General features: G+C 41.2%; 2 protein-coding genes across 11 annotated transcripts in view; one reads left to right on the forward strand and one right to left on the reverse strand.

Moving 5' to 3' along the window:
- Positions 1–57: 57 nt before the first annotated feature.
- cep350 (centrosomal protein 350) lies at positions 58–22,903 on the reverse strand. Of its 3 annotated transcripts, none has more exons than XM_053883170.1 (38): positions 22,573–22,903; positions 20,416–20,504; positions 20,282–20,325; positions 20,082–20,190; positions 19,772–19,934; positions 18,832–19,493; positions 18,641–18,754; positions 18,383–18,505; positions 17,632–17,748; positions 15,854–16,542; positions 15,663–15,781; positions 14,390–15,285; positions 14,195–14,324; positions 13,892–14,031; positions 13,602–13,746; positions 12,659–12,834; positions 12,401–12,570; positions 12,086–12,196; positions 11,862–11,996; positions 11,600–11,739; positions 11,436–11,522; positions 11,147–11,340; positions 10,853–11,064; positions 10,057–10,329; positions 9,786–9,935; positions 9,536–9,696; positions 8,826–8,948; positions 7,031–7,263; positions 6,741–6,931; positions 6,294–6,429; positions 5,700–5,860; positions 5,481–5,614; positions 5,350–5,399; positions 3,656–5,268; positions 2,829–3,326; positions 2,561–2,707; positions 2,327–2,449; positions 58–2,236 (listed from the first exon to the last, which is right to left on the reverse strand). In XM_053883170.1, the coding sequence occupies exons 2-38, from the start codon at positions 20,486–20,488 to the stop codon at positions 2,075–2,077; spliced, it is 8,904 nt and encodes a 2,967-aa protein (XP_053739145.1). In that variant the 5' UTR covers positions 20,489–20,504; positions 22,573–22,903; the 3' UTR covers positions 58–2,074. The 3 variants fall into 3 exon arrangements, with proteins under 3 accessions (XP_053739145.1, XP_053739136.1, XP_053739153.1); XM_053883161.1 differs by having other exon boundaries at positions 11,147–11,343; XM_053883178.1 differs by lacking the exon at positions 8,826–8,948 and having other exon boundaries at positions 59–2,236; positions 11,147–11,343.
- A 388-nt stretch (positions 22,904–23,291) lies between these two features.
- LOC128771792 (voltage-dependent R-type calcium channel subunit alpha-1E) overlaps positions 23,292–25,105 on the forward strand; it is a 67,336-nt gene continuing 65,522 nt past the window's right edge. For 2 of the 8 annotated variants that reach the window (XM_053887676.1, XM_053887937.1), the window contains exon 1: positions 23,294–23,844. The gene's annotated coding sequence lies outside the window, so the exon portion shown is untranslated. Of the gene's footprint in view, positions 23,845–25,105 lie in introns of all 8 variants that reach the window. The other 6 variants (XM_053888027.1, XM_053887851.1, XM_053887760.1 and 3 more) reach the window with 5 other exon arrangements.

The following is a 25,105-nucleotide window of genomic DNA, read 5'->3' on the forward strand; positions in this document are numbered from 1 at the left end:
GTCAAAGACAGAAGCCGAGGTAAGAAACGTAGAAACACTGCAGCCAGTAATTTACAAACAGCTTTATTTACAATCAAAGTCCATTTGGGGAACAAGTATTTACACATTTGCACTTTACACTTAAGCTATTGGGTAAGATACACTATATTTACAAGCGCAGCGTTTTCGTGCTTTCGGCACACATTGCTATCATAAATATACGCAACAAAAAAGAAGCAAATGACAATTCAGAGCACGGTGATTTGTGTAGCCAGATTTTTGAAACCAGATGGAAGTGACAATATTGTGTATAAAAGGACACATCAGGTACTGCATAGTTTAGAAAAGGTAGGGCCTTCCTCCCACATACAATCAGTTCCAGGGCAATCTATGAAAGCTTGGAGTAAAGCAAAGGAGGATGTTAGGTAAATGTTTAATGCAGGATTGAATGATGATCAACAAACTTTGAACCTGGACAGATGTTAAAAATGCCAGCTGACCAAAATACAAGGTCACTTAAAGTTTACACGGCTGCTCCGACAGGTTCAGAAAGCTAGTTGAGAGCAGAGTAGACTTCAGTATAAGATGACTAAGTACTGGAAACTGCTTCAAGACAGACTATGCAATGAGCCAACTTTGCCAATACAAACGGATATTATGTGACGGGTAATTACTTTCTTTTCAACTTCTGACAGCTCTGTCGGTGGGATGAGCAAGGTGAATAATTTAAGGGTGATAAAACATTATGTACAGCAGTTGAAAGTGACATTCACAGGAAGGACCGAACAGAGAAGTTTACAACGGAACATGAAGGCACTGGAAGTGAACTGAGCGCAAGTGTAGCTGTAGACTGGATTTGAACGGTTGGATTTCTACAAAGTCAAAATGAATCAAGACATCACATTTTCAAAATTGAAAACGGAGGCGGCTTCTAGGTTGAAGACTGGATGAGGTTCAAATGCAGCAGTTCGGTCCGAAAGATTTACATAAATTGAGTCAAACCTTCTGCCATTCTTTGGGCAGCGCTTCCTATATCATGTTTGCAATTCAATGCCAAAACAAAAATGACAATGAGCAGCATAAAACACATATTTTCCATCAGAAACATTTTTCATTTCATCAACATAAAGCACAGATGTGGGACATTTTAATGTCCAGAACCATAAAAATAACTTTTTTTGCATCTTTTACCTTCCTCATGGCTTCATTCTGATTTACATTCACATTACTGTTTGTGCTTTTACAATAGAATAGATTTGATTTACACATTTAAATACATTTAGACAAACCCATACACATTTCCAAATTCACCTCTGATCAAAACATTTTTACACAATAAATTATTTTTTCAATACTGAATCTTTATGTTTTAGAGTAGTACAATATGGATTATTAGATCAGTGTCACAGGTGTCGTTCAGCTCGTCCACAAGAATCAGCCTATCACATTTACACATATTTTATAAAAGTACAAATCAATTTGTTTGTATTACAACATACATTTAGAAGCAAGTACTTTTACCTGATGAAGTCAGTCACTTGATAAGTGAAGGTCTTTAAATATAAGGCAAGTTCGAGTGGACCACAAATGAAACAGCATCAACAGCAGTGCTATGATGTAAACACTGTCACCCTACAGTCCCAACAGAAAGCTTGACCCGTCGCCTTCACTACATTACACTGCTACACAATTACAATTTTGGATTTTACTCATGGAGCTATTTTTGTTCCGGGTGAATTGTCACGTTCACGTCGAAGCAGTTTTCTAGCAGCAATGATGGTCAACACAGTTCATTCCATTATTGTGTCTCCTCCCTCTCCAGCTGTAACTTGAGGACCAGTCCACGGAGGCGGGAGAGTTGACAGTATAAAGTAGGCTGGTTGTTTAGAAGGCGCTCAGCAGGTACAAAGGTGTAGATACTCAAAGTACATGTGGCAGTTATTGATGCCACAAAATGGAGTTGTGTCTCAGAGGTATTGTTGGGAGTGAAGGCAACTACGATGCTGTCGGCACATCATCTCGTGGAATCAGCTCATGGAAGACGAAGCAGGATGAGGGGGCGGGTTTAGGAAGGAAAGGAAGTTTTCAGCTTGTGTCAAGAGTTTTTTTGTGTCCTCTTTTGCGAGATTTCATTGAGAACATCAGCGGTATCTTTCAGAAGCATGTCAAAGATGCTGTCGGCCAGCTGCATCTTGACAAACAGCTCGTCCTCGTCGTAGTTGACCCACTGAAACTCTTCCTCGTGAAGTTCTTGGACCTAAGAAACATAATGCCAGAGTTCGCATTTAAACACATTCAAATCGTATTTCATTCACACATTAATCATTGCTCTTAAGAAGGAACGCACCAGTATGTGATCAACTCTGTCCCGCTTCTTTCTGCCAAATTTCAGCATTTTCTGCCAGTCAGTCTTCTGGCTAGGCTCTTTCGAAAGACCGTACAGTTTCAGTACCTCTGCTGTGACAAAGTCCTGTGAAATATTTGACAGGAAAACATGGTTAACAGACTTTGCCTCCAGGAGCAGATGTAAAGGAAGGACCATAAATCCATATCTGAGGAAATACCAAATCCATTTGTGTACCTGGACTGTAGCAATGTCCCCTGGTGTCTTAACCCTGTGGAAAAGGGAGCACTTAACCCGACGAGGTTTAACCCATAGAGGCCGAACCTCATCAGGGTCTTCTGCATAAATCTCTCGAAGGATTTCCCATGACAGGTCGTACACAGCCTGAAGCAGAGAAATAAAAAGTTAAATTGTTCAATGTACTAAAATACGGCAGAAAATGACCACTATTGAGTGCACTGGCACACACTGACTGAGTTTAAACTAAAACAGTTCATTTCATCACCTTTCTGTAGCTGCGGATGCAGAGGGCCTCTTGGTCCTGAGCACTGGCCTCAGAGCCCAAATACTGGAGTGAGGGTTCTGGACGGGGCACATTAGCAAGTGTTGGTGTTAGCTGCTTGGCAAGACCACAGTTCTCCCAGATCTCCTGAACGGCAACATGAACCATCTTCTCCACTTCGGTGGCCGAGTGTGGTACCACCATAGCGGGCTGCTCTGGAAGTTTAGGAGGAAGGGGAAGGGGCAGAGCCGGTCTGGGTGGAGTTTTAGCCTGCTGGTCCCCATCCTCGGATGGTGTGGACCGGCCCAGTCCCCCTCCCACCTTTGCCTTTTCTTCCCTCTGTTTGAGTCTCTCTGCCTCACGACGTGAGCTCAGACCAAAGTCCTCATCGAACCAGTCCTGATCATCACCAAGCTCATCCAGCAGTTCGCGGTTTAGTTCCAACTCAGCGAGTCGTTTGGCAAGTTCCTCTTGACCACTAGCCCCCAACACAGGACTTTCCTGTCATTAGAAAGATTCAGTAAATGACAAGTGTGACATCGATGTGTCTTCAAAATCATTAGCACAAGCTAAAGCGAGGTTCGGCCACAGTGAACATTTTACAGTATTAATATAATCAGGAGACTTCTTTCACACAAGCCAGTCTAAAGAGAACACAATCCAACCATGTAAACAAAACTTTGGACTTTGGCTGAACAACACAGACGTTCTGTGGGGTAAATCAACATGAACCATGTGACAATCTCTTACTAAGGATGCGTTTACATGCAACCCGTTATCTATTTTTTTCTGTTGATGAGTAATATCAAATATTGCCAATAGTGACTCACCGGTTGGTTGCAGAGTTCGGGAGACAACAGCTCATTTTGTTCGCCAGGTAGAAAGAAGGGAAGGCCGTCTTTCTGCTCCACTGTTGGCATCGACTCCTCTTCATTTGCCACCACATGGCCTGATGCTCGGCTAGATGCTGCAATTTTCTGCTCTTTAGCTTTTTTAATCTGAGCGAGTTCAGTGACTGTGTCGGCCACAAGGCTTTTTACGATCTTATCTGTGACCTTGTCAAGCAAGGATTGATCGTTGTACACACCGTCAGTTGCTTTAAACAAGATGTGGTGATTAGAGATAACATCACTGCTCTTGTCGAGAAACAATGTCTCTTTCGAAGTTGGTGCATCTTCTAACTCCAGTATGATGTCACCGCTCCCATCTCTCAACACTGGATGTTGCCGAGTTGAAACATGATTTTGATCGCTGGGAACACAATCATCTGTCACATATTTGTCTCTGAAGCCATCACTTTTATGCTCTTGTTTGTTGTTGTTCTCCATTTGGGAAAATGCATCCATGCCATTCTTATTCCCTCCTTTTTTTGATAAATCGTCAAAAAAGAAATCCTCCTCGTCTGTGGTTTCTGTATAGCTCTCAAATTTGGCAGGCAGATGTGTGATCTTGTCCGGTGGAGCAAAGATACCGTGACCCTCGGCACACTTGAAGTAAACCACTCCATCGTAGGTGCCGTTATTGCTCCCTTGCGACTGATCCAGCTCCACACCGGCCCAGTATCCATTTGCAAAGCTGGTGGGGCCTTTAAATCTCAGGGTGCCAGGCTGTACACCTCCAAGAAGAACTCTGTCGGCAATGTTAAATGTTGGCATTTCATCTTTGTCAGGAGAGCGTTGTCCCTGTGATGGTAACATAGATGGTGTTTGGGAACGAGTGGACTCTTCAGCTGGCCGGTCCAGAACAAGCAGTCTAACTGAATCGTGACTGACCTCACTAGTGTCAACACAGTGGATACTTTGCTCCTCAGCTATTTCCTCCTCCAGCTCATCATCTCGGCTATCTTTCACCACCACTCTTTCAGCATGGGCCTTGATCCGAGCTGGAGGTTCGGATATTTCAGAGGCAACATTAGAGCTATGGTGTGAGGAATCGACCGCAGACTCAAAATCATCAGTATATCTGTCAACATGGGCAAAGGACACCTTGTTCTCTTGTGACTGTGGAGAACAGGTACCGACATCATGTGAAGTCTCAAGACCCACTTCAGCAGGTGGTGATATGCTCTTTGAATTGATAATCTGTTCTGACTCAAACCTATCTTTTGATTGTTTATCCTTGTCAATGGTAGAACACGGATGCGCCTTCATGATGGCCCAGTCAGCACTTTTCACTGAATGCAGCTTGCCAGACTTGTTTTCCAGTTGGCTTGATGGTTGCGAAGATGGAGAATTCAGATTTTCAGTCGTGCTGGTGAGGTCGAGATCAAGCTCATCTTGAAGAGATCGAACATCAGAAATGATGTTCACATCATCAAGTCTCTGCTGATTCTGAATGGACTGATGGCTCTTGTGACCCGATGCCGAATTCACTGGAGTGGGAGTCAGAGTGCGTTGGTCTTCAGCTGACAGTTCTTCGGGTACTGATGTAGACTTGTCAAGGTCTGTGCAACAATTATACATGGAATCAAGATCCAGTTCCATTTCATGACGTTTCAATATTGAGACAGAAAAAAATGGCTCACCTTTGTCAATTGAAGAATAGATTTTTTCAGGGACCTTGCTGGTTTCATATCTAGGAAAAAGCACCCTATTAAAAACAAGTCACAACACATTCTTATGTTGTTGAGAAAAAAAACCTTTGTGGATATTGTACCTTTGAGATGGCGCATTGACATTTTTCTGCTTAGCTATAGAAGTGGGTACTTTACTCAGGCTCTTTGTTTCAACAGTCAAATCTGCCCGTTTGTTGAGTTCAGCCTTTGTTTTCTCAATGTATACATCGTAGCTCTGGAAAGTGCAGACAATTTTAGTAGATTCGAAGACGCACACAGCACAAAAACAAACATCTAGAGAACAACAGAAACAGACGTACCTCTAACTCTTTGAGTAAACTGGCCTCCTTGGCTTTAAGATGCTCCTTTTGCCGCTTCTTCTGCTCTCTCTTGAGCTGCAAAGCCATTAACTTTCGCTTTCTCAGTTCTTCTTTCAAAACTTTGATGCGGGTTTCTATGTCACTCTGGTCTGAGCTAGCTTCTGAAAACAAATGCAGATAATAAATGTGTTAGAATGTGAAAGCTGTGCCAGAACTCTGATTAGCAAATTGTAATCCAACTTGGTGCCGACATGAACTTGTTCCCATTTCTTTTTGGATTAGACTACATTCATTTTAGCAAGAGGGTCTCAATACTGGGTCCACATGTGGCTCATACATAACAACATGCTAGACACAAACATACAGGTAAATAAATAGGTAAAGAGAATTGTTGTCCCTGTTGATGCAACTGCAGATATAAGTATATACACTCGTACTCTACAGTCAAATGGAGTTGAATATAGAAAGTAATTCCATTTCCTCAGGGAAAATGGCTTGGGGTGGCAACATCCAAGAATTAGATAATAGATATACAGGAACTGATCAAATATTCTATGTTTTACTGACAATGAAAGACAAGGAAGAATAACTCACCGGTGTGTGTTAGACGAGGTGTTTCAACAAGAGATTGGATCTCATCATGAATCTGAGAGCCCTGGCTAAAAACTGTTTTTCTTCCGTCGTCATTTAGAAAGATAAAAGCTTTGGCACTGTCTCTCGCCGCTGAAGACTGGAAACAAGAATAAAATATAAAAGAATCTAATCACAGGATAAACAACCTTCTTCCACCCAAAACTGTTGTTAGCCAAGGTGTGCAGAAGAAAGTTATTTGTTTTGTCCCAACAAATGTGATCTGACGGGGGATGTACAATTGTATTACCATTAATACGAAGACAGCATCATAGTTTCATCAAACTTAACACAAGCAACCACACTTTAAGTGACATAAATCTCTCATCTTACTGTTTGAAGTAACCAACACGAGAGAAAAAGCAGATATCAAGTGGATTAAAAAAAAAAAAAAAAAAAATGAGTGCTCACTTGTCTGGTTGTTGTGGATGAAAGGGAAGTGAAGTCTTGGGGGTAATTTGCACAGCTGGTCTGGATAGAGGTTAGAGGTGAGTCCGGCTCCGTCTCTAGTCCTGCTGAGGGGCCACGTCCTGCTGCTGGAGGTTCTGTGTGTATGCTGGACTCTGGTGTTGCAGAGGAAATGTCAGCCTCACTCGCATACTCTGAAAAAAAAGCATTCAGTATATAAACTACCCAGATTCATTCACACTTTGACCACTCGTTTGTAACCTTCCTGAAATACTTTGGATTACTTTATTTACCTTTTTCGCTGTCCGTTTTAGGTTCCAAGTTTGGAAGGTGAGTGGGACTGAGAGCAGAAATTTTGAGTTTCTGACTCCCAGGTTTGACACCATCCCCGTCCCATCCAGCAAGTGCCTCCTTTTCTATCCTTTGAACTTCTGCTTCCTCCTGGTCCAGACGTTGTTTCCACTGCAGCAACTCCTCAGCATGATGGCGTCTCTGCATCAGCTGCTGTTCCCGCTTAGTCAGAAACCTTTGGGGTAAGTGGTTAGAACAAATAAGATGAAGAAATGGAAATAGGAAATTTAGGCACAACAATCTAAAACATCCATCATTCGATCTGATCCCATCATCCTTAAATGAATACGTAAATCTTCTCTCACATTGATATCAAATTGATTCCATCACACATTATACAGGTAGCGCATCCAAATCATGCTTCAGTCATTTTAAACACTGCATGGACCGAAAGTTAACCCCATTAGCATTAAAAACTAAACTCTCACTCCAAAGAGAGCAAGCGAAGCAGACCAGAGAGACATTACACTGAAGCAGCAAACCAAAACAAGAAACTCCAAAGCTCGAAGACAATTAATACACTTTTGCATGTTTACCTTTGAATTTTTTAAATCAGACATCAGTTCAATTCCGTTTGTAAAGGTCCAACTGCTGTGTAACTCCCACAGCTGTGGGTGCCCTTACAGTGTCTATCAGTCTTTACCGTAATAGAATTCAGAGCCTTTTAACGTGTCTTAATGTAAACTGATGACACAATAGACATGGCCTGATGGGGTTCTTTTACTCCCCAAACTCTATTAGACCAACAGTAATCTATACGTATTAAGCCATCCAATGGAAGAGTTAACTAATAAAACAGACCAGCAAAGATAAACTGCACTCAGTGAAGAGATGGATGAGTTCCACTCTATTCAATGCTGTTAAAAAGCACATCACCTATGCATCAACATCATCAAAGAGCTAGCCACCAAATCTCAAGCGTGTGAATATTTCAAGGAAAATGCAGATGAATTATTTATTCCAGAATGGCAAGTCAGAAAGAGGTCAAACAATTAACACACAGAAAGATTTCCACCCAGCCAGGCACTTTTTAGAGTCCACACAACCCTTGACATTCCACCTGTAAAACTGTCTCAACAGGTTCTGATTAGATGACCTACTTAACAGAAGTCTTAAAATATGTTTTCCTCATTCTCAGCCTTATAATCTCTTCCTTCCGATAATTACGCCTTTGTACTGCAAAAGCTTGATAACCTGAGGCTCATTACATAGTAATTAGACATTATGTGCAGCGGGAGAAAAAATAATTGCACGGGTTTCGAGGACAAAACCAAAGCAGAGGTACCGGTAATTTTCACGCCAAATGTATCAGAAAGGACCATTGAGTATTACAACTCGCTGATGCTTTTGTGGGTTTGTTGCCATAATCTGACCTGAAAGTATGCATATCTTTTACAGCGATCGATTTAATAGGGAATTCACTTTAATGCCTCCAGTCATTTTCTTTCTTTTGGAATGTTGTTTAAGGTAGTCCCTTCACAATGCTGCCTAAAATACTGTCAAAGGTTGGTTTTATTGCAGCATGCGTCATCCCTCCTTCTCATGTCCAACCTGCAAAGAAGCACTTAAACCACACAAAGTAAGGACCCATGCCACTACACCACTCCTCAACACCACCCTGTTTTAAGAACCCAGTGCCAGTGGAGGAAGACAAGCATGTTAAAGGGAGTGAGCAGGTGTGATTTTATGGGTCAGGGTGTCTAGGTGCCAAAAAGAGGAAGAAGCACTGTACAGTACCTGACCAACTGGTTGAAGATAAATAGCTGGAATTTAGGGTGAAGTTTGGGGAGGCAAACACTGAGGGAGGCCCAATGTTGGGCCGTGAACACAGAGAAGAAATAATGGACAGGGGAACAGAGTCTTGAGACAAATAAGATGAATGAATCACAAACACAAGAATGAAAAGGTACAAAGTAGACACAGCGAAAGAAGGGGTGTTTGAAACATGATACACAGGGGAAACAGAGAGAAGGAGAGAAAAGAGTGATGAGCCAGTGCATGTACACAGCAGTAATGGAACGAGGGGTTGAAAGCACTGCTTTTTGAAGTGGGCACAAAGTAATGGAACTTATCAAGCATGTTAAGAGCAAAAGACTGACTATGTAAAAGTACTACGGCGAGGAAGGGACATTTTAAGGGAAGACAAGCTACAAATAAGTGTGGAGCCAGTAAATGACAAATGAATATAAATATGCCAAATACAAGAATAGGGTTTACTCAATAATGCAAAAAATTATCCGCAAGCCTACTTCAATAAGTTGCATCAAAAGAAACATAGAGGAATGAAATGGCACTAAAGAAATGTAGTTATTACAAGTAAATATAGTCTATGTACTTGATTAAGCCTCAAAAACAATTTGATAGTAATATTTACAGTTACAGTTACAGAAAGTTACAGAATAGAAAATGTGAAGAAGAAAAATAATCATAACAAAATTCTTTTTTACTTTTCATCCATGTGAGAGCGCATCTTCTTCAGCTTTTGCATGATGCTGCTGGTTTCACTTCCAGATACAGAAAGGGCGGGAGAGGGAGAGCGGCCATCATCTGTGTGTCTTGTGGTAATGGACGCTGCCTCAGAGACTGGGGTATCTGACAATGCAGGCTCCTTTAGAACAGAAAAATGTATATTTACATGCAGGCGCCACAGGATGACGCAAGACTTATCCTGTGCAATTGTAAAATGACATAACTTACAGATGGTGCATTATAGCCTGCGCTTTTCAAACGCTCCTTTAGTTTTGACGTTGAGTTTCTCATCCGCTCAATCTCTTCCTGCTGTTTTAACAAGAGCTGTCCTTCTTTTCTTGCTGCCTTGTTAGCCTCTTGAAGACGCCGGATCTCAGCCTGAAAAAAAACATAACAAAGCCAAATGAAGAACAGAGCGATGCCACAGCAGTTTTCAGACAAAAGTGTGGTGGCATAAAAAAAAAAAAAAAACAAAGCATGCAGTTATGATAATCTGTACCTGCTCCTGCTGAAGTCGGATCAGGAGACCCCTCTGTTTCTTCCTGATAGGTGGCATCTTATCATCCTCTCCCTTATCCCTCAGCTTTTTTTTCTGGTGCTCTAACCACGCCAACTCAGTTCGGATATTTTCCTTGAGAGCTTTCTGGCGTAGTGCCAGCAGAGAGCTTTGATGTTGCAGTCTAACGTCCTCGTCCTTCATGTATTGTCGCACCATGTCCATTGTAAACTGAGAAAAGCTGTCTTGTGCACCAAAGAAAGTCTTGGTTGACTCCTGTGATTATAGAAGAGAGAAACCAATCATCAGCAGAGAACAACATCTGCACAGAAATAACAGACTTCAGATTATAGTAAATGTCTAATGGTTCAAGATATTATCTGTTGCTATAGTGTTCTCAGATCACATTTGTGCCTTGTGCAGACAATTCATTCCTTTTTCCACCCTCAGCAACCAATGCTGAGGTCACACATGATGGCTTTACCGTAACAAAAAAGACAAAATACATAATTCATCCCTTGGGATTAATAAGTTTTAAATAAATTTTCTGATTCTGAAAATAAGGCAGCTGTAAAGTAAAATAATCAACGACACAGCAGTAAAAAACGATGGAGGAATATACATAAAAAAAAAAAAAAACTTAATTTCGTGCACAGCGCTACACCACCAGCGCGCTTAAACGGAGCTCCCCCTGGTGGTGAGCAACCAAACTGCACTTTTTTCTAAATAAATTCTACATCTCATCAAACAAAACAAAACCTCTCATTCACTAGATAAGTTGGCAAAGAAAAAATCCCACCTTCAAAATAAGAAGTGAGCCTGATGGTAACATCGCACTACGTCCAGGACCAGAAACCTCAGAGTCTTCCAGATGAGACTTCTTCTCCAAAGTCTCTCGACGGTGTCCCTCAGAGGGCAAAAGTGAGCGGAAGGATTGCTCTTCTAACTCATCCTCTGTCATCGAATTATCAAACCTCATGGAGTACTCTGTGGCCACTGAGGTTGTGTCACCTAAATGGCAAGAACATAAGTTTATTATCAGTTTTTAGTGCATTTGCAGACATACGGTAGAGAAAGGTAATCAGTCAGGTACCTTTTTCTTCGACAATTGATGGAATGCTGTCACTGCAGAGGGAATCGTTGGCAGCTGTGGGTATTTCCTCCTCAATCGAGCTGCTGCCAGTTTCCCTTCGTTTCTTCATGTCATTCCCCCTTTTCCAGAAATTGGACTCCTCTTTTTTCGCTGGCTCAGCATGGTCAGCTGATGCATTGGAAGGGCTTTGGTGGCTGCTAACATGAACATCACAAGAGAAACGGAAAGAGGACAAAACTTCAGTACTAGTATCGAAATAAGTCAAACTAAATGGAGGGTTGATTACTACCTTTGGTTGGATCTTGAGAGGGGTGGAGAGTCAGGGTGACTGAGACTTGATGACACTGGCTTTTCTGGCCTGGTTCTGCTGGTTGAGCTATAATAACATTACAAGAAAAAAATTACATAAGTTGTTACATTTGACATTTGAGGGACAGTACATTGCCAGATTACCTGACAGAATCAGAAGTATCGTTTCGCTTTGGAGATCTGGAATTTTCTTCCCATGTATGTCGGCTCCATATGGAAGAATTAGCAGCCAAAGGAGGGCCAGTCAAGGCTCCAGAGACTTGAGAGCGGGCCATTTCTGCCATCTTCCAGTAACAAAATACGTTCTTTTAGAGAATATTAAGTATCCATGTGTTGAAATTTAAACTTCCAAGATGAAATTCCTTAGGTACACAAGCCATTAATGTGATGCGAGTGAGTCACTAACCTCCTTAATGTGCCGGGCAGCATCAGCATTGTGTCGAGCTGCCTCAGCTTGTTGATTCAACATCTTTGTGGTGGCATCTTGGAGATCTTCCAACGTCTCTTTTTGAGTCACAGCTTCTTGCAGTTGCATGTGAGCCTGGGTAACAAAACATCACAAGAGTTAGTTAAGAGCACTTTGATATAAGCAGCAACACAGTCCAGATTGCTGAGTGATAACAATGTTACCATTGCAACTCGTTTCTTGTTTTCCTCCAGCTGCAGCTGCGCCTCAAGAGCTTCTCTTTCAGCTTTGATCTTCAGCTCGTAAATGTCACGCTCATGGCGCTGTTGATTGGCCTGTAAGTAGATCAATATCAGGTTGTAGTCTTGTGGTTTGAGTCAAAAACCGAGCAGGAAAAAAAAAGGCTATAGATTACTGAAAGAAGTGACTACAATCATAGGAAAGGATTAACATTTGTTGGAATCTTAAATGTCTTCCCTAAGAAATTGGAAGTCTCAATGCTACTAGCAAAATCTTAATGAAAGGAATCAAATGCTGACCAGGAGCATTTGGGCCATCGACGCTGTCTCCTGCTTTGCCATAGAAACACCCATCAGCCTTTCAACTTCCTCCAGTTGCCGAGCACACTCCTCAATGGATTCAAGGTTTTGAAGTTCGGCTGTCATCTGCTGGTGCAGGACCGCTGGGGAATACTGAAGTCCACCTGTTGCTAGTGGAGTCAGATGTGAACAAAATCTATATAATAAAAAGCGCTGTGATGACTGCGACTGCATCTGATGTACATGAATAGTAAGTACCTGTAGCTTCTACATCCTCTGAGGAGATGGTTTTCATTTTATTTGTCCCCATCCAAGAGTTAGTTCTTAGAGGCTCACTTGCAGGTTGTGCTCTTTGGAGTGAATCATGGTGCAGGATGCCAGAGGGAGATATTAAGGGCCTTGATGCAGAGGACTTTGTATTATCTTGTCCCAAACTGGAAGAATGATTGAAGTGATTGACACAGATGTACACAAAAAAGAAAAATTTGGGAATCGTGTATGAAAGTTATATGGAAGAAAGAATAAGAGAAATGTAAAAATGATCCAAGTTTATAGTGCTTTAAAAGCTTCCTTTTACTCCCAAAGAAATGGGTTTGTGTTGATACAAAATACGAATACAAAAGTATTGTGTGCAGCACTGTGATCCCATTTACATCAGGAACTCCCGTGGAAATGCATGAGACATATTCATGAGAAACATACACCAATTGTAAATACATCTTGTGAACAGAAACACTGTTACAAAGTAACAATGACATGACTCCAAAAAAGCAACAATACCTTCCAAAATGAATTTGCATTCGATTCATTTTGGTAGCATTTCTAAATGATAAAAAATACCAATGCTTTATAAATATTCACCTTCAATGCATTGTTTACACATTCAAGAATATGCTTTTTAAACCATTAAATAGCACCTTTGCATAAAAAGCAAATGTCGTAAGACACAGCTGGCAGAGTCATAACAGAAAACTACTTCATAAGAAGGAAATTACTGCTGTGAGGACGTTGGCTGACCTACCTTCCTCATACATGCCTTTTAAACAAGGTCCCATTGTTTTGAGGAAGTCTACAATTACTGTGTGCTGTACAATTGCTGAAAGCAGTCCCTCTTCTTGTAGAGGTTTTAAAACTGTCTCAAAGCAACTAGTAACACAACTAAATATATATTAATGTAATATTTCACATTAAAAGTACCAACCTTTGGTGAGGCAAAGGATCACTGCAGTGAAAACTGTTGTTCTGGCTGTCTGGCCTGCTCTCAGGGGATACGACTTTTGATCGAGATGAGCTTAGGCTCCTGTCCTCTCCGACAAGAGTCCCACCACTCTGGTCTGATGCAGGACCTGCAGTGAAATTAAGGGGTCATAACACACAGCAGGAAAACAGGGCTGTAAAGAGGCCATATTTACAGTATATTACAAAGCTATATTTTATTTCCACAGAGCAGAGTTCATCAGGACATTTACCGAAGAGTGAAATAAAACACACCTAATTTTCCATTGCTGAACTTCAAGACGGGGGAGGAGTCAGAGCCAGCAGAAAGATGTGGTGATTGAGCTGATGAGTGGTGGGAATTGAAGGAACTTGAATATCTCTCAAAGGAGGAACCTCTCTGCAGTTCGAAGCGGCTGTTCAACCGAGAAAAGAGGAAGAAAGAAAAAGCATTGTAATAATCTAATGAACCATTGTCAAGGCGCAACAGCAATACAATTGGACGCCTTTTATCCAAAACATGGATTTATGCTGCCATCTGGTGGCGACTTTACAAAAGGACGTGCCCCAGTTTATTACCTGTGCGACTTCGAGTCCGGGTGTGAATGATCATTGGTTGCACTACTGTGGAAGTCATTTTCGACAATTCCTGCATTTTCAGGGCTACTGCAGTGACTTGAACGGGCTGATCGAGAGTTCCTCTCACTAACTGTAGGACAAAGCAAAAACAGATTAAAATATACAATTTTCATAGTAAGAGAACAAGGGACCAACCTTCTGCTTGATTTTGAAAGTTCTTTGTGAAGATGTTGATTACACTTAGAGGACTTCCATTGTTCAGTTCCTCCCAGGCAGCTTTACCCTGGTCCTGCTGTGTAAATGATGAAGTGAGGCCTGAGTACTTTGCAGCTTCTTTCTGAAACTCCAGCAGGTGGTGGAAGTCCAATTTGTGACCTCTATCTACACCATACTGTGGTCCATGTAAACTGTTAGAGAGATGAGCAGGGCTTCCGCGATCAGAGAGGGCACCTTCACCTTCACTAAGGAGGGTGCCCTCACTGATGGAGCTGCCACTTGATTCTGGAAGATTGGTATGATTTTTGTACATATCAGAATCTGCAGGTTCTTTCTTTTGTGACATTGTTTTTTCTGCACCGCCAAAACCGTTAACCAACTTTGCTCTGTCTGTCATGAATCTGGCAGAAGTCGCATCTTGGTCTCTATTTTTAAAAGCTGGTAGTTGACTTGGGAAATTTGTCTGAACAGCACTCTGTTCCTTTTGTTCCCTGAATGTATTCAAATTCTCTGATGCTGGAAGATCCCTGTCATTCGAAGAGCTATGACCTATGCCAGACAAAATTCTCTGGATTCGTAAAGGCACGTCACTTTCTCTTCCCTCCCAATCTCCTGCACCAATCATTGCGTGCAAGTACCCAGGGTTTAAAGCACTGTCCATCCCTGCTGAGGTATCAACACCAAAGTTGATTCTCTGACCAGCAAGGTTCCTGGCTTCATTCTCAACCCGATTAGAAAGGGAGGTTGCTGTCGCTTTAAGCGCTTCAATGCGTAACTGTGTGGACGGTGCACTCCGTACAGCTGGTGCAGAAGGGTCCCAGGGTTGCGGCACACCTCGAAGAGTGGAGGTCTCAAACCCAAGACCCGAAAAATTCCTAGAAAAAAATAAACACATACACTCACATTAGATTAGAATAGATAATGGGCTACAAAAAGAAAACAGAATAAAAAGGTAGAAAAAAAGGTCTAAAATATTGACAGTTGTTTCCAGTAGTAACTTTTCATTATACATCCACTAAATAAAATCATGACCAGTCATGAACGCAAAACATTCATGAATAAAGCTAAGGTCAAATGGAACTTGAAATTGGGCACTAAAGCACGTAAATTTGCAATCGTGACCAGAAAGTCATGCTATATTTCTGCAGAATGGAGGAGGTTTGTGGTTGAAAATCCACAGTGCATTAGAATCATCCACTACTACTGACTTGGAAAATTCATTTCCATTCATTTCATCACCAAGTGCACATACCTAGTAACAGATGGGGCTTGTTGATCATTCAAAGAGCGATCACTGCTGGAGGGACTTTGTGGTGCCTCCACTCTTACATTTTCTTTATCAGACTCCCCTGATGGCTGGTACATCGGACCCTGTAGACATTTGTCAACATTCATTAGAGGTCCTACTTCCAAAAGATCAAGAACTGTTTTACATATACGCACCAGTTGAAAAGAAGGTGCAGCTGATTGTATCTGACTAGCCTCAGAGTCCAACTGTGCCTCTTCGGACAGTAGTTTATTATAGGTCTCATGAAGGCGGTTTTGTATGGGAGCCACGGACACTTCGCTTGGAACAGGTGCTTTTGCAACTTCCCTTTGTGTTCTATACAGTTTTTGCAACCTCTGGTTCCTTTTCTCCATCTCTTCTGTCACTGCTTGTCTCTCTTCTGCTTGGCGTCGCCTTCTTTCCTCTTGCTGCTTGGCAATATACAGGCGGACAGCATCTGCATCATAGTGCCGCTTTTTGGGACCAGGGTTTGTCAGTTTAGCAGACCCTTCTGGTTCAGATGCGGAGGTGGCCTTCTGCTTGCTTTTTGTAGGACCCATCGATGCCGCAGTTGGTCCCCAGGCTGACACTGGGGCTCTTCTTCTGGACACTGACCGTCCTCTCCTTCTTTCATTGTTCTGCTCTGCAGCTTCACATTCTAGCTGGAGATCATTGAGTATACCTTGGATGTCGGCTGACAACAAGTTCGAATTTACACATTCTGACGGTTTATCCTGCGCTCCAGATGTTTTGACTCGGCAGCTGCTTTGACCTCGATCTGCACTTTGGGACCTTTCTCTGCTGTTATGCCTTGAATCCCGGTTAGATTTTGAGCGTGAGGCTGAACTGGAGGAGGGACGTGAAGCTGTGAATATAATCAAATGACCACAGTAAGACTTAATCGCCTGTGAATGAACAAAATTGAAGAGAGGGAAGGAGACTTGCAGCAACAACACACTCACTAGATTAAAATGAGGTCGTCTTGCAAGTACGCTGACCTGGATTTATGAGGTCCTATGCGTCTACACGCATAAATATACAAGTGGTATGGAGGACTTATGATATCACGAGTATCCAAAATATCTATCTACCTACTGGTTATAATCAAACATTGATTAAGTGGCATGATAAAAAAAAAACTACATGGTAAAAATATACAGTTAAGTAGTCTGTAATGTACTGAAAATGTATGTTAATATTATTTTATTATCTTCCGTTTACCAAGCAACACCTGAACTGATGAGTGTAAAACCAAGCTGACACTGCAAGTGACAGAGTACTTCAGCTAAAATCACTACAGCCAGATGGAGACGATAGACTGAACAAGGCAGGGGTTTGCCATGGAAACAGTAAACTGGGTCAAATGTCCTCCAGATTTCAGAGAATCTAATCTAGACAGTGCAAAACATTTCCCTGCCCATCTCTGCCAGTGAGATTTCAGGCTGTCTGCTGTAGAGGGGGGGACCTCGTGAAATTAGGCCATGCATAATTGTGCAACCAACTAGAACAGCGAGTCGATCTCCACTACTTCTGGTTATGGTACCTTGAACAGACAACAACAGTCCTGCAGTGTCTGCAACATAACCAGACTTATACTCTTATTACAGTGCAGTGGTTTCCAAACAATTTAAGTGATTGAAATGTATTTACACAAATCAGAAGATGCAAGTGTCTAATTACAGAAGAAGCACTTGTGCATTAAAACAAAGCACACAGTGGGGAGGGAATGATTCAAGAGAGGGGAAAAGAGACTGAATTTTTTGTCAAACAATTATCAGTGTCATACTAAATACCTCGCCCTGCTTTTGTAAAATTCTGTGACCTTTGGCAAGATGTTTACAGTAAACATGCGTTAGCCTGAGCTCATGATATCCAGGAAGATGTCCGTATAGTAATACAAGACATGTAGGTGAAAAGTAACTCATGAGAAGGAGACGTTCCAGTGAGGACCCACCTGTTTGGTTCAGTCCCCCATTTGTCAGGTGCCCATCCTCCCTGGTCACTTTAGAAGCTGGACCAAGAACCATTTTCACAAGTTTCTGACCTTCCCTCCATGAAGCAGGGCTTATCACTGAACAGAGACAGACAATTGCTTTAATCAAACAAACTGAAAATAAGGAACATCAAAAACAATTCCATTGTTGGATTGGGAAGAAAGATAGACCAGACAGAAAAGAAGCAATACCCTGAATGTGTAGTTTGCAGATATGTTGTAAATGCTAATCCTTTCTCATCTGATGTTTATTATTTTATTATTATTTTTGACATACAATCAAATCACTTCCTGCATCAATGAACCCTGGAAAGCAATCATGTTTACCACTGTGAAAATAAAACCTACAAATAACATTAAGCTCCTCTGACTACAAGTTCCTGCTATTAAAGGGCCATGTTTACAAATCCAGCAACAGTTTGTAACAAGCGTGGCAGCCAGAGAATCTGTATATAGATTTAACAGACTATAAATAGCGCAGCTGCACATGAAATGGAAGCAGGCCAGAAAAAGGAGATGCCACAGCTAATAGTGGGGAGGGCAAGATTCATTCATGAGGCGGATGATGTTGCTGTGAAATGGAATAGACACTGAAATAAACCATGACAAACATTTTATTTGTATTTTAACAGTCTAGAAGCCAGTTGAATAATATAGAAAGTGTTTTTTGTTCGGAGAAAATTTGCTTGAGTCAAAAAGTGGTCTGCAATACCTGATTTTGGGTTCTGTTCAGAGACGGCTCTGTGGACCTTTGCAGCAGCGCTGGGAGCCTTTCTCTCTTTAGACCGATCTGATCTCGGTTTACTATGTTGTTGAACCTTGGATTTTTGAACATCTGTGCAAAGAAAAAAAAGACTACATGAATCATCAAGTATTACAATCAGGTAGAAACCCGAAGGACCATGAACTATGCTACCATTTTCATCTTTCCACCCCAGTGACAACAACAATTATTATTCATATCACTCACCAGTTAACTTCTGCGATAGATCTTTGTAAATTTCCCTGCTAAAATTATGGAAGTCCTCCTCTTTTAAGACTTTGCCATCAGGAGTCTGGATATGAATCTGTGTGCTGTTAAAACCTGAGTGAACAATTTCAAAATTAAAAACTCAGATTTCACAATGCTGGAAAACGGCAACAGTCAAATTAAAGACCAACCTTTAAACACAGGAGCCGGGGCAGCAGTGTCCCTTTTACGAATTTTGGTTGAAGGCCTGTCTGTGCCGTTACCTGCCTTGCCTGCTATAATGGGTTTCTCCAAATAACCAGCCAGTTTATCTTTCTCCGCAGCTTCTTCGAGATGTTGCCGCTGTCGTCGTATTCGTTCTTTGAGTTTCTCCAGCTTATCATCAGCCTGATGGCGCCTCAAGTTCCGCAACCGCAGGGACACAGAACCCGGGCTAGAAGAAACCGAACTGTCCCCTCTGTGAACTGAACATTGCACAGATGTAGCACAGGTGCTGGAATCTTCACTATCCAAGCTCTGTGAGAACTGCACTTTGGTAAGGGGATCATTTTTAGCCATCTTCCCTTCTGGAAATCTCACATCGGGTGAGGGTGAACTGTATGAAAGTGACTTCTGAGTGTCCAGAACAGGCTGGTCATTGAGGTAGGAGGCATTGTTACTAGCCAAAGGAATTGATCTTAAATGGTCAAAATCTCTGTCCATTCGTACATCCCATCTGTCATTCCTGTAGGGTACATGGCTCAACAGCTGCCGACCAGACAAGAGTGAAGACGATGGAAGCGAAGATCCTGGCACTGACTGCAAATGGTGGGCCTCCAACTGAGAGGATGTATAGGGTGGAGGGGTGGCCTCCCTAGACACCAAACAGATTACACAGGATCAGGAAGCAGATCTAGATTCTCTTTTTTCTTAATCTTGCACAAACTGAACATTCAGACGATATTATTATTATTATTATTATTAATAATAATAATAATAATAATAATAATAATAATAATAATAATAATAATAATAATAATAATAATAACAACAACAATGATAATAATAATAATAAGAAAAGGTACAGAACATTCAAATTTACAAAATACAGCTATGAATGCCAATTTGCCTTTTTTTTAAACCTACACCTACCTATAAGAGGCCAGTGGTTCCTGGAATTCAACACTGTTTTTGTGTACATTGCAGTCCTGGGTAGCATTTCTCAATGGACTGCGGGAACTGCTCTTTTTTGGACTTAGCTGACCATTTATCCTGGGTTTTAAGGACTCCTCTGGTTTTTCAAATTGGCTGCCATCTGAAATAATGAATGGCAATCAAGAATCAGAATTATCTTCAACCATTTAGCTGTCACAGATTAACATTTATATGAAACTAGTAAACAAAATAAATACACATCTCATCACAGCAAACAACTCTGAGACAAAACGGTCAAGTTGTATACCTCTTTGACTAGTTGTCTTGGTATATTTCTTTTGGGAGCAGTCCATTACAGAGTCCAAGACAACTGCTGTACCTGGACCAGCCACAATATGGTTTTCTATGTGGCGCAACTGCAAATACAAAAGAGCAAAATAAGATACATATAAGACAACGATTCACTCATTACATATACTGGATAAGAAAGTTTCTCAAAGGACTTACAGTAAGCTTTGACGGAGCTGAACTTTTCCATTCAGCTGTTGCACCTGGACAAGTGTGAGAATAGCAAACATATAAACAACAAATAAACAAATGGTATAAATATAACGAGCAGAATGAAGTCTCGCCACACAAACCTGTGCCTGTGTTACGATGAGAAGGTTGCTGAGCATAACTTCCACAAGGTGCCTCCGACCACTTTCCACTCATAATCTCTTACTTTCACCTTATTCAGAAGGCACAGTGTTAAAGCAGTCAAACAAAAGCTCATATGACAAAATTAAATGAAGAAAATGGTACAATGGTGATTAAAAAAACATTCATAATTTTCAGTCCAGAACATATAATTATGAAGAATGTATTTAAAATGATTGCCTGACTAAACATAAAATGATGTTCCTATAGGAAATCAGTAAACAATCCCACAAGAATGACCAACTACAGTCCAGAGAAGTAATGCACAGCGGTGAAAAATTAAATACACAAACTGATCTATTGTTTGTTTTTGCTCACACTCAAGTTATGCCACCCTGCCATTTTGAACTGGTTCAACAAGAGCATATCAGAAGGGGGAGGTGAGTTGAACAATCGTCACATGACTTGCATGTGATATTTACCTACCGCAACAGTCATGAAACTATCTGGTGCTCATCATGTACATGCAAAAATGCAACTATGATTCTATTAATAGCCATTGATTCCCAATTCTAATTTAATCTAGTTAAATTATATTAAAATGGGGAAGTTATTCAGGTCAAATTTTTATACAAGCATGAGGACTTCTTCTGAAATCCTGATTTCAAAAAAATCAGATAATATTCACATCACACAGTCCTAAGGGGGAAACCAACAGGCTGGAGTGGCAAAAAAAGAAGATGGTGAAAGTCCACATAGAAAAACCTTTCAATTGCTTCTTTTACAAGTGGCCATGACTGTAAGCGATAACAAACAAAGCAGGCAGTGTATAATTAGCTATGCTCAATAGAGATGCTACATACGATGTTTAACATAAAAAGGAACTTTACAACCAAAGCCTTGTAAAACAAGTTTATCATTGTCTGAAATGTTCCCGTGTGGAGACTCGTAGTCATAAACGATGCCAGTAGTATTCACATATTGTCAATGGAATTAGCAACAAACCTTTTGGGATGATAGGTTCTCAGAGAAAATATGCCCATGCTGTCATGAATGTTCAAAGAATAGCTGCAACTAACTACTTTGGTTATGGACTAGCTACTGATTACTTTTACTATTAGTTCACTAGTCGGCACATGAACATGTACAGGCTGATCTGACACGTCGACGTGCCTGGTCGCAGTGCTGTAAACAATAACAGAAAAGAAAAAGATTGCTTCCATCTTTGTTCCATATTTTCAACATTTTGGATGGCGGTGGTTCCGAGCCTTAGTCATTTCTCCTTTTTACTGCAAATTGTGCCAAGAGAAAAATTGTATTACAACTAGGACACTCATAAATCAGTCTGCAACTACTTTAATAGTTTATTATAGTCAACTATGTCGACTAGTATTAGCTACCCTAGTTTGAAGGGCAACTACGACCAGATTTGAAACTGTCTTACTTTTCAGTGTAATTTATTCCCATAGTAAGGTACAGGACACCTGAATAAGTCGTTTTCTCTGGAAATGCCACATAATGAGTACTGTCAGAATAAAGGCCTCAATATTTATGTATTGATCTATCTAAAAAAAAGACCTATCAAGTGACGTCATGCCATGGCCAGTAGAGCCCCAAGTCACATCCGAGGAAAGTTTGAACTGAGTTACAGCGTAGATCACACTAACAGCATCAGTAATGCATCACTCGAGGCACTCGAGTGTTTGAATTAGACTTTGCTTCAGTTGCGGCAACTCTGTGGACAAGTCATCTTCAGCATACGTGGGTACTACAGAAACCGTGGGCGTTACCGAAAGCACTATTGTTCAACATATTATTCGACGTAACCCCCGACCAAATACAAGGCAAACATGCTTGAGTAACAAAGAATGTCTGCAGAATAGTTTAAACTCTTTCATCACCCCAAACAACGAAACAAGAATCCGGACAAAGGTTAAGTCAAGCTGAATTGAAACTACGCAAGCCACAAACACAAAGTTCGTTATAAATACAAATGTCTCGGTTAAATCTTTGTGAGAGCGAAGAACGCCTAAGACCTCAAAGATCACTGCTCATCGCTAACTAGGAAGGAACTGAGACGCTAACTGAAGAGTTTATGTTGAGGCTAGCGAACAGAAAAGTATAGTAGTACTGACTTTTAGGTAAAGCTTCACACATACCTTTTTGTATCGTCCCTGTGTGTCTAGATGTCCGCGTTCATGCTCGCTTCTTCACCTTGGGTAGAAATCCATGTTTGTTGAGGCTACATCGGTGTTTGTTAACGTTAGCCTGCTAATATTAGTAGCGCCTTGTTGCCAACTAGGCTAGCAACTTTTTCCCCGACTCAAATTCATTGTTGCTTCCTGTGGTTTTCTTTGTCACTAAAATACGCCCAGTGACGGTTAACTGAAAACCACTTAATATATTCTGAATCGGAATAGTTTTTTCCCGAGCGACAATGTTGTCGTTTATCATCGACAAAACCGGAGTAACCAAGTCGGGTCAGGAGATGACGAGTCGTCGAAAATATCGCGAGAATTATATTATGCATGGTCTCCGCCCTCCATCAGCTCCGGCCACATATGCGCACGCGCACATATTAGGGCGCTTCAGAAGAGAAATCCGCATAAATACCGTCTAGTGAATTCACTTTTCAGCACAGATATGTTGCTGAAACACAGCGGAACGACGTCAAGACTCAGTGACGTCTCCGTGCATTAAAAGCGGCAATGAAAATGTTTCTCCTAGGTGTTTGCTTCCATCTCGTGGCCATGGTGTGTAATCGCATGAAGAGTTCTGTCTATTACAAAACCGGTGAGCGCTCCACATACCACTCATTCGTCATCGATCGCTGTTGCCTGGCTCTCCAACTTCACCAGGTGTTTTTGTTTGACGACCATCACCCTTGTCCGTCCCTATAGCAACAAATGGAAAAAGTCTCGCAAGTTCGTTGCAGTGATTGGTCCTAGCAAGTGGTTGATAAATATCTAACCGAGACAAGTATTTGAGTTTCCAGGAGAACAGAGCGTGGATGTCCACATAGGACGCTTGCTTGCGAGTAACGTGGCCGGGACATGAAGAGTATTGTTGCATCAGGTGGCGCTGTAATCGACAGCTTGGAAGTCCTGCCGTCACGTGACTTGTAACAGACCTGATGTGAGGCGATCCCACCAACAGAGATCACAATCCCACTCCGGCTCGAGAACGTCTCACGTTCTCGTTTTCGAGAAGCAATGGTTGTTTCACGCCCATAAAAGTTGTTGATCAGCGTGTGCTCGCGCTCCTCTTTCTTCGTCTTCAACCGCCTCAACTCCCACCGCACCTCGCGCGCACTCTCACCCCCACTCCACCCACTCCTCTCTGCCCTCCCTCTGTCTGTGAAGAAACGGACGATGTGTCTTCAACTGCAACATTTCTAGGAAACGAAATGGGAAGGAGTTTGTCCTCTTAAGGTAAGGCGTTTTATATCTCACTTCACCGTCCTCTGCAGTGAAATGTCATGTTTTGAAGGGAGTCCTTCAACAGCTGGAAGTGTAAAAACCTGAAGTGACTTTCACCAATGACTGCTGTGGCTGCAGCCAGCTGCACGCAGCAGCAGGTGCTCGTTAGATGACACATTTCATTCCGAGCTTAAGTCCGAGCTTTGCTCCCCATATCAGCTCATTTTAAGCACACCTCAGTTATATTGTATTTTCTAGAAGCTCATTTCTATTATTAATGCCGTCATTTGAATCTCTTTTAAAACACATACACGTCATATGTAACCACCATCGACGAAACGTTTGATTGATTTTTAACTTTTTTTTTTTATCAATGAAATATTGATCGTTATAACAATGAAATAATGATCGTTTAAACATCATAATAAACTGTAATATAACTGAATGGGATTTATCAGGATATCTCTCCTGAGTATCAATGAATTCTAATACAAATATATTTATTTATCTTGTAATATTCCCTACATCCACTTTAATGGTTGGCAGCAGTATCACAGATGGTCAGGGGTTCAAATCTCAGAGAGGCCCTAAGGCAAGGTCATGGTTTTACATGCCTTACTTTAAAGGCTCCATTGAGATAGAATGCAAACTATTTTTTTAATGGATGTATCTTATGCTCTTTCTCAAAATATCCTATAGCTTTCTCATCTCAGTTATTCCTCTAAGGTCTCATAAAAAAGATGTATAATATTCCCTTTCCCAGCAATATTTTTACTAAAGCTCTGCTGTAGTTTTTTAGTGGCATAAATTACGGTTTGAGCATAAAATATTATGAACACCAGACAGTCAGTGAGAAGTCATTTATTTTAGATAAATGTTCTTCCAATATGTATTATGTGTATCATACACATAATACATATTGTGTATCTCTCTCTCTCTCTCTCTCTCTCTATATATATATATATATATATATATATGTGTGTGTGTGTGTGTGTGCACGCGCGTGTGTGTGTGTGTGTGGTGTGTCTGTGTTACTTGTTTTTAAATTACATTAAATCACATTTTTTCCTAACTGTTCCCTCTATATGCCAATGTTTTATTATAGTTTGGACATTGTAATGTTACTTGCTAATATCACTTTGTAGTCATATTTTGATTTTTTCTTTCTTTTTTTATGACTATGCCTTTGCTCTTACTATAGTTCACCATTTGGAAGTATTTGCTTCTGAGTGTGCAATCAAGAGCAACATCATGTTCTGGTTCGTGGTGATAA

The sequence above is a fragment of the Synchiropus splendidus genome, chromosome 1 (assembly GCF_027744825.2).
Source record: "Synchiropus splendidus isolate RoL2022-P1 chromosome 1, RoL_Sspl_1.0, whole genome shotgun sequence".
Taxonomy (NCBI): domain Eukaryota; kingdom Metazoa; phylum Chordata; class Actinopteri; order Syngnathiformes; family Callionymidae; genus Synchiropus; species Synchiropus splendidus.

What these genes read in the sequence shown, in the direction of transcription:
- cep350 (XM_053883161.1), bottom strand. Translation starts at nt 20,488, where the DNA reads ATGAGTGGAAAGTGGTCGGAGGCACCTTGTGGAAGTTATGCTCAGCAA. An exon ending in CAGCTCCGTCAAAGCTTACT is followed by an intron (nt 20,191 to 20,281) that starts GTAAGTCCTTTG and finishes TTGTATTTGCAG; the next exon opens with TTGCGCCACATAGAAAACCA. An exon ending in GTTCAGCAATGGAAAATTAG is followed by an intron (nt 13,747 to 13,891) that starts GTGTGTTTTATT and finishes ATTTCACTGCAG; the next exon opens with GTCCTGCATCAGACCAGAGT.